Source organism: Rhamphochromis sp. 'chilingali' (genome assembly GCF_963969265.1).
Source record: "Rhamphochromis sp. 'chilingali' genome assembly, chromosome: 19".
NCBI classification, from domain to species: Eukaryota; Metazoa; Chordata; class Actinopteri; order Cichliformes; family Cichlidae; genus Rhamphochromis; species Rhamphochromis sp. 'chilingali'.
The window spans coordinates 9,804,187-9,813,781 of record NC_137946.1 but is presented as its reverse complement, the minus strand read 5'-3'; the positions used below and the strand labels follow the sequence as shown (position 1 = coordinate 9,813,781).

Genomic DNA, 9,595 nt, shown 5'->3' with positions numbered 1-9,595 from the left:
GTGCATCCCCCTGTTTGAGCTGACCCACTTTAATAAGATCCTCTTAAACTGTAGGCATCACATAATTTCCTGGTAGGCAGCCTTGGCATAATGTAGAGTATGAAGTTGCTGTGTGCTGCGGTGGATGGGAGCCCCACCTCCTCCCACGCTCTGATGAGTAGAGAGAGAAAAGAGAGAGGGAGCTAGGGGAGCAACTAACGTACCCACTGTATCTCACCACTTGCTGTCTGGAAATGCTTCAGATGGGCTTCTTGTTTAGGACCGGTTAGCGGTTTCTTTTTGCACGTTGCGAAAATGACATTTCTTTTGCTGTGTTTTAGACATCCAGTGCGTCCTTAGAGTGCGCTCTAAGCTACTTAGATCAGGGCTGGAGAAACTTGGACCAAAGGGATGCGACAGCGAGTGCAAATCTTTCCAAGGATCAGTTACTGAGGATTGAAAATGGCACACAGTAGGGCATCTTTATGGAATGAGATTCTTGGTTTCCCATCTCTGTCATAAAACAGTCTATACAATATAATTGCTCATAAGTTACAGCCGCATATTCTCACGGACTGAAAACTGTCTCTGTTCTTCACACTGTGGGACGGCGGTGAACGAAGGATTCTGAATTTTCATGCGGAAAGTTCTGAGTACTGTCTATGGATTTTGTGGCCGCTGAAGTGATTTTTGATCTCAGCACTGTGACGGAGGTTTGAGGGTTAGACACCTGCCTCTGGGAGCACCGCTGGACATATCAGCCGCGGGAAGAATTGGCTACGCGACAAGCGCTCACGTAAAAAGTCTCTGGCTCAGGTACTGAAATTACTGCAGAAATAATCAAGAAAGTTGATTTGACCGGTGGCCACTGTGCGTGATTCATGATGCAATGCCAATGAAGTTTATAGGAATGCATTTCGGACTTGTCTGAAGTGTTGTCGCTTAACACAGGCCGTGGCTCAAACAGATCGTTTATACAACAAGTTGCACTTTATAATAGACACACACAGAGCACAAAACAGCTGGCTGTTCGGTGTTACAGGTTGATAGGCGGTACAAAGGCTAGATGTGCCACCCGCAATAAGGATCCTCTGCATGATAAATTAGACGATGCATTTTAATTAAAACCTATGCGAGTAGACACGAGTTCCAGCCTGCGTCGGGGTTGGTATTAAGTCATTAACTCTGCATGTCATTGCACTTCAGCGACAATATGAGTGCGTGCGCTTTTCAAGCTGATCTGTACCGGCGATCGGCTAATTGCATTTTATTGCACCATTATGATTCTGTGAAGCAGAAAATGTGAACCATTTGTATCATCCTTCTTTCGCCATTTATCCCATACTAGCTGCAAACATCATACTAATTGCCTTTATTCGTGCATCTTGATTTGGCGTTGTTTACTCTGAACAATTTCTTGCAAACAATTCGGACTTCTCCTGCAGCCTGTCGTGTTCATAACTGTTATACAGTTTTTCTATGGAGAGATTCGTGATTATAATTGGGGGGTGAAATCTTTGATCAGATCGTCGGCACGGGTAATCTCCTGTGCTCTCCAGTGAGAGTCTGGGGTGTTGTTTCTCGCCACTCCACCGACCACCAGGCACATTTTAATAGTCTGCTCTACGTAATGATGTCGGTCTAAGTTCCCACACATACTTTAGGCTACAAGGCCGTCATAACAGAGCAGATCAAACAGGCCTATAACCTACTTGTAGCCCAGATCTGAGAAACTGTCTGTAAGACATGAACCTGTTAAATGTTATTATCTAAATCATTCAGTGAATGAAATTTCTTTCTATCTATCTATCTATCTATCTATCTATCTATCTATCTATCCCACATAAGAATAGACTGTAAGGCTAATTTCCTCTGCCGATTTTATTTTTGAATTATTACCAGTAGGGAACTTTCCTCTGAATATTGTACAATAACATGCAATGTGCCATGTAATGGGGTTGCTGAAGGAAGGGTAAGTGTGTGGTAAACGGATCAAATTGTGGAAAGGGCACAAAAGGATTTTTTTCTGACTTCTCCAGCAGGTATTTGAGCTTGAGGGAGTGAACCTTTACTGCACAAAAGCAGTACAATAACCCCTATAAGGAAATTAAACTCTGTTTTAATCATGTTACACAGAGCAGTGAGGAATCCAAATTATACGATCTGCCAGTTTCTTTATATCTTTATATAAAGAACCTTTTAATATTGGAATGTGGCCTTTTTGATATCAGTGTATTTCTTTTTTTTTAATTTTACTTCTTTGTGACAGGAGTGACACAAGAGTGTTCTGTGTTTCAGCATGCATATGGATAATTCCAGTGCTCACGCCTTTAGAAAGTGTTTCCAACCAAAGGCTGTTGCTTTCTCATTACCGAAACCCACAGTTTGCAGTCAGTATAAGAGTGCAGCCTTACATTTGGCAGTAAATTCCATTGGTAGATCAGCAGTGTAAGGAGAGACCCATAGCTGTGATACTACCTATCATAAATCATGCCGGTGGGAGGGTAATGGATTTTACCTGTTATACTAGCTAAAGGCGCAGAGTCAGCCAATACATCAAATCACATCAGTTGAGAAAATCATTAAATCATCTGTTATCTTTCCACACTCTGGCAAAGCAGGAAGGAGCACAGAACAGCGTTGTACAGCACAAATTCATGAACCTGAGTCCCAGCATGTAACAGGTGAAAATTCAGGTCCTGCTTTTATCAGTTGCTGCAAAACAAGCAGCTACTACAAAATATCCTATTTAATTCCTCTGATGATTTTTTTTCTTCCCGGCACAACTCTAACCTTTTTTCTTATGAGTAATTTACTATTATGCCTCAGTTAATTCTGCATGTGAGTCATTTCTGCTGGACCTGTGGAGCGGCCAACTTAAAGAGCAAATGTCACCCAGTCAGTCTCTGAGTTGACTCAGTCAGAAGATAGTCTGTCTCCATGGCAACCAGAGCAGGCGCACATGCTCCGCAGCACAATTATATTGTTCTTCATTTTTATAACTACCTTTTTTTTTTAATGTATAATACCAACACTTACATAATCAGGCACAAACTCCTTTATCATTTTTTAAAATAATTTCATTTTAAGCCAAACATTGTTCTAAATCTTTCACAAACAATGCAAATTACTTTTGCTTTGCAATAAATTGTTACATACTGGCACGTAAAAGATGTGTTATTTATTTTTCAATTACAAAAATGAAAAACAACATAATCACTCCATATTTTATACAATGTTATTGTTAGCTGAAGTACTGCATTAACTTTTTTATTAGCATTTATCTTACCAATTATTTCTGTTTAATCAAACTTCACCCTCCTACTTGTATTTCCTTCCCTATATTTATCAGAGTTACTTACAGTAAATAAAGTAGTGCTAATTCTATCTCTGTCTCTCATTTGTCTCTCTTTCTCTGTGTTTGTGCATATATATATATATATATATATATATATATATATATATATATATATATATATATATATATATATGCACTTCTCTCCAGTTGATTCAGGACTGGATCTGTCATATAGGCTTGGATGGTACCAATTTTTCAGAGGTCATTTTTATGACTGGGTTCAGCAACCACAGCCTTAGCGAGGCAGGGACTTGTTTCCTTGGGAACCGCAGCACAACCTGACACAACCTAGGCTGGCACTTTGATTGTAGACACGCAGAAGTTGAAAAGTTCTCTTGAACAGATGGGTCAACTGGATTGTGCACTGTGTGAGGGCTCAGTGTGAGGCTCAATCAGACCTCGTAGTTTGACTGATGTTTTAGCTGCCTGTGAAGTTTTTCACCTTCTCCTCAATGAAGAACAAAAAATTGCAGCGGTGGAGTGGAGGAGTCCTGCATTTTTATCTATTCATTTATTTTAGAACATGGTGAAGCGCATCAATGATTATTACTTCTTCAATCTATGATACGCAGACATCAGAAGGATAATGATGGAAGATATATTGTTAGGAGACAACAGTATTGTTCTGAATATATTGCTGAAATTCAAATCAAAACAGCATATTTTCCCACAGCACCTTTTGCATGTTTTTTCTGGCAAATAAGCAATGGTCATTTCTTTTAATTATTACAAAGGTCTATGGTTGTAGAAAAGACAAACTGAATTTAACACATAACACAATTTCACATTTAATAGTTCTATTTGTTTCTTTTTCTTTATAAAAATAATGCAGCAAAAAGTACCACAGTACTTTACCAGACACTTTTTTCAAGGTTTGTTTTTTTGCCTTCAGGTCAAGGAGTTGTGTAGTCAAATAGCAACCTCTACACCTCTACACTACATTTCAGTAAAACTTGAACATAAGTGACAACAACCTCCCAGGTGTGAAAGTGGGCATGAGTGAGAACCACTTTTCTTCCCCTCTTAGAGACACTCTTATCTATAGAGATCGTTGACAGGTGAAAAAGTATGCTTGGGTGAGCTTCTCCACCAAATTGTGAGTCTGTGTAATGATGGCCAAACTGAACATAAGTCATAAAACATTGACTCAGTTGTTTGGACTTGTACTTACAGTTGGCACTCCTGATGGTCTTAATAAGCTAAGGTTTGGCCAGGCAGAGTTCTTGCTGTGTGGCAGGTCAATCCAGATAAACCTTGGGCTCTTAAACTCTACTGCTAAGCAGTTTTGCCTCGACTGCGTTTTCTGTTGCAAAGTTAAACATCTACACAAAACAAACAACAGACACTAGACCCATCGGGCAGTTTGAGGCTCTCTTTGAAAGTCCACCTCCATACTGTGGTACAGGCTGCCTTCAGCATTCATTTTTCAGTTTTTTCAACATAGCAACCATCTGGACCATTGCGTGATCACAGCATGAGGTTTTGTGGTGAGTGCTGCTTCACTGGTAGACTTAAAGTTCCCTCCTCAGTCAAACAGTGGATGCCTTGATTGTATTTGGAAGGATTTTGTTTTTTTCCCTAAGAATATGTGTTGCTCTGGATCACCTTCATAAGGTCTCTGGCTCAGTATGCTAATTGGATTGTCTATTTGAACATGGTGTATTTTCCAACAAACAGTGCTCAAGGGAATTAGAGTCACCTAGGCAATACACAGTCTCTACAGTTCTGCCTCCTGGACTTACACAAGTTGTACTAGAGTTACCCAAGCAAGCAATGTCAAAGTTGTCCCGTGGAGCAGCTAGCAAAACATATTTTAGAGTTATAATTGGTTGTTCAGACGACAAATGAAAAAAAGTTTATATTCAGTGATTCTTTTTTAGTTTATTACAGCAGTGCTGCCACAATACTTGGTTGTTGACAGGGTGAATTTTAATAACCAAAAAGATTTCATTTTCTCAGCCTAGCACTTTCTCAATATTGCAGTCTTGCAATGTCTGATCCAGTTCAGTATTTTTCTTCCAGAGCTGGCATTTTTATAGCTGATTTCATTCATTAAGGAAGCTAAAATATTAATTTTGGAAATGACTAAGAAAAGTATTTGATTTTTTGAGCAGTTCAACAGGACTCAACTATGACAAAAACATTTTATCACTCTGAGAGAACTAACCTCTTGTTCCTCCCTTTGATTTTCTGCTGAATTATGTATCGCGATCTGCCTGAATCAGCTTGTAGTCTTGTGGGTCTACCATCTGGGATGACAGATGATAACTAAGTTTTTTGGAGAAAAAGAGCTGAGATGCAGGGAATGTCACTCCTAGTTGTGTTCAGCACTTCTAATTTATCAATTTTGCTGCTCAGGTAGTAAATTTCAGTGAGACATCCAGTAGTCCAAGAAGTTTCACATCCTCCAGTAGGGAAAAATCTCCTGTTTCCCTTTGCCACCACCTCAGAGCACTTTGAGATGAGAAAAGGAAATCTGGCACTGTCAAGCTTTTGATAAAATATTTGTGGGAAAGCTGAGGAATGTGAGATAAAACCCAAAGGCGTGGTGTCAATGATATTCAGCAGAGATTCTCGCTGAGTGATAGCAAAACGCATATTTTACGAACAACATGAATTTTAATGTAAATGTAAACAAAGAAAAAAAAGGACACTAATTCACTAGACTGTCAGGCATGGTGCCATCTGGAAGACAGGCATGAGGCCAACTGGAAAACATTAAGTCATGAGTGTCATCAACCATAACAATCATGTCACTATCAAAGCATGGCTATTCATTGCAGAAGTGGCTATAATATCAGGGGAGCAGTTACAACCAAACCATTATAAAATCAGCTACGGTATGCCATTTTTAGATGCCACATTGTATAAATACATTTGAAAACTTTGAAATTTAACAGTGAATTTTAAAATAGAAATGAAAAAAAAAAGATGATGCACATATCAAGTAAGCTAAAGTAATTTTTACTGAATTCTCCAAATACCAATTTAATTGAAGCAATACATACATGCACACCTCATAAGTTCACATATCTTGTTGAAAGCATGTGTTTAATGGAATGGTAGGCAGCAGTATGAAACATTTACAGTGTGATTTATAATTCCCCTTAAAATTATATCCCATGGGATGCTGTTAATGTCAGTCTTGGGTATAAGAAAAGTGTATCTGCTGATTGCGTTTTTGCTTCTTCCTGCCTTTTTATACTGCAAACATGAACTGGAGAAAGCGCAATCACTGTTCATGCCACATTGACTACAGGTTCTCCTCACAAATGTAAAAAGGGAGACATTGATTTTTGAGCAATTAGTGCATCAATAACTAGCACTTTCAATTTTAATGTATTCAAAAGGAATTGGATTTTTCATTGAATTTCTGTATATTTGTGTTTTGCTGTCTAGCTTAATACTCATTTACCTTACTCCTGTATGGAACATTGCGGCATGCAGTTGCATTTTAAATAACTCCATTTGCTGTCGTGTATGTATATTTCTATCAGCTCTCACCCACACTGACTAGGGAAGCATTGATTCCTCTTGTTCTTTTCCTAATCCCTAACTGACGACATAGACCCACACTAGACTGAGCACCTGTGTTCTTTTCTGTTTCAGTTGAAAAACTATTGTGGAAATAATTGGAACTATTCACCTGTGTTTGGATTAACATAATGATTTACTTCTACATAACTTTTTAAACTAGAAGTAGCATTTTGTTTTCGCTGTAACTTTCTTTAAAAGCCTGTGAAAATAAAGAAATGCTGTAAAACAGTGCAGCATTGAAGAGACAGTGACTGCGACATGGACTGCTGTTGTCTAATTATAACCCGAGTCATTAAAGCTGGTATTGATCAGCATATTGAAGTTTTGCATTAGTAACACAAACATAGCACAATAAAATCGGATGCACTGAAATGAACTCTTCTTGATTAGTAAGTGGACACTCACTGATTCAGCAGACACACAATTTTTTTAAACTGTTTTCACGATGAAGTTTTCCAGAGCATGAGACCTTGATACTTAACCCCAATGATTGCTCCTATTTCAATTACCAATAGGACTCAAACACACACACATGCATATACACACACACACACAGAAAGAAAGAAAGAGAGAGAGGGGAAATAATTATACTCTAAAATCATTGCAGCATGAAAAAAACAGAAGTCTTTTGCTAGAGGGAGTAAAGATCAAAGAAGACACTAAAATAATGGGTCACAATTGTAGAGTTGAAAGGTTCAAAATCAAACACAATAATTACAGTGTTTGAGCTAGCCAGTGGCAATGGAGTGTGGAAATGTCTGCATTGTGCAATGCCAGGTGGAAGCTGGATGTGATGATAGTAGCAAAGTTGCATAATTGGCATGAGAAAGAAATTTGACTCTATGACCTTTAGTATGCAAGTGTTCATTGTCAGACGCCTCTTGGGTAAACAAATTGGTCAAATATATCATTTCTCTCAGCAGACAAAATCTTCGCTCGTAAGGGTGTATTCTTGAGCGTGGATTTCAAACCATAGGTTATTTTAGAGCTACATTGCTTCCCTACTCAATGTCTAGCTGTGTAATACAGAAATAATGAGTCTCTTAGGCTGTGAGTTTTTGTATTACATTTTTATTTGATTATTCAGCTGAAACAATCCACACTGGCCCTGAAGTTTGTTTTGGATGTAAGCTCACAAGATATAATTTCTTGTTCCTACATTAATTTTTCCATGAATTTCATAAAGCTGAGATATTCATTGAAACTCTTGAAGCTCTGAGACTGAAAAGAAGCCATGCTGGGATAGCTATGATTGCATTTTTTTAAATGCCCTATTTTCTCTTTGTTATTGTTGTTGTCTAATTATTGTGTTGTTCTTCTAGGTATGCTGTATGTTTTACTGCAAGTTATTGAAAAAAAAAAACGATTAATTTTATAGCTGTAGAGTCATTATTCAAAAACACAGTGCTGCTTGCTTCCCCTGTCTAATGTTTCACTTTGACCCTCTGTTAGTTTTTTTTTTTTCATTTTTGAATAATTAAATAAAAAGTAACAGCTATGTAAATATTGCTTTATGGAGCTAGGTTTCAGCAGAAAGGGAACCAGCTTTTTAACCCATATTGTGTTTTTTTCATTTTACAGGCAGATCGTCTGATGACCTAATGGAACTGAATTTACAAGTGATATTGTGTTGGGTCGTGGTGCTGCATTGTGGCTCTGCTGAAGGCAGTATCCTGTACCGGGTCCAGGAGGAGCAACCTCCAAATACTCTTATAGGTAGCCTGGCAGCAGACCAGGGACTGCCAGACTCAGGTCACCTTTACAAGCTAGAGGTGGGTGCCCCTTATCTTCGTGTCGATGGAAAGACAGGGGACATTTACACCACAGAGATTCCTATAGACAGAGAAACCCTGAGGGACTGTCGCTCCCTGGCTAAGGGTAAACCCTGCTACCTGGAATTTGAAGTATCAGTGACTGATCTGATACAAAACCAGAGCCCACGGCTTATTGAAGGACGCATTGAAGTACAGGACATCAATGACAACACCCCCCAATTTCCTTCTTCTGTGCTTACCATCTCAGTCCCCGAGAACACGATCATGGGAGCGTTATTCTCCATACCTCTAGCTACAGACAGGGACTCTGACAGGAATGGGGTAGCTGACTATGCGCTGACTGCAGGGCCAGATGCTGCAACCCTGTTTGGTTTGCAAGTGGCTGATGACAGGGGAGGGAAGCTCCCACAGCTCATTGTCCTGGGCAACCTAGATCGTGAGTTAAAGGATTCTTATGACCTCACCATAAAGGCAGTGGACGGAGGAAACCCTCAGCGCTACAGCAGTGCATTACTCAGAGTGGTGGTGACTGATGCCAATGATAACGCTCCCAAGTTTGAAAAGTCCACCTATGAGGCAGAGGTTTCGGAAAATAGCCCTGTCGGACACTCTGTGTTGCAGGTAATTTAAAAACTTTTTTTGTATAATGTTGTAGTCTGGATTGCAAAGTTAAATTGTAACCAGCAATGTCTTTCTGAATAAATGTATAGTTTTAAATTTTGGATTTTACCTTTTTCAATATATTTTTGAAGAGAGCATTAGCTCATTATCCTTCTACAGGTAATAAATGCTTATATCTTGTATTGACAATGTAGTTGCAGAACAGTGTGAGATATTATTTTCGGAGTATAAATTGCTCTGTGCAGGATTTTCACAGCATGTTGCTGCGGATTTACACTGATTATCATGAAGGAAATGTCAGGCCTAATAATTTACAACCTTTCAT

At 38.9% G+C, this 9,595-nt stretch overlaps 1 protein-coding gene across 1 annotated transcript in view; it reads left to right on the top strand.

The window, feature by feature from the left end:
- The first annotated feature begins 245 nt into the window (after nucleotides 1-245).
- pcdh1a (protocadherin 1a) overlaps nucleotides 246-9,595 on the top strand; it is a 107,830-nt gene continuing 98,480 nt past the window's right edge. The window contains exons 1-2 of the mRNA XM_080867110.1: nucleotides 246-795; nucleotides 8,456-9,270. Of these exons, the coding sequence (XP_080723236.1) occupies nucleotides 8,476-9,270 (795 nt within the window). The 5' untranslated portion in view covers nucleotides 246-795; nucleotides 8,456-8,475. The remainder of the gene's footprint in view (nucleotides 796-8,455; nucleotides 9,271-9,595) is intronic.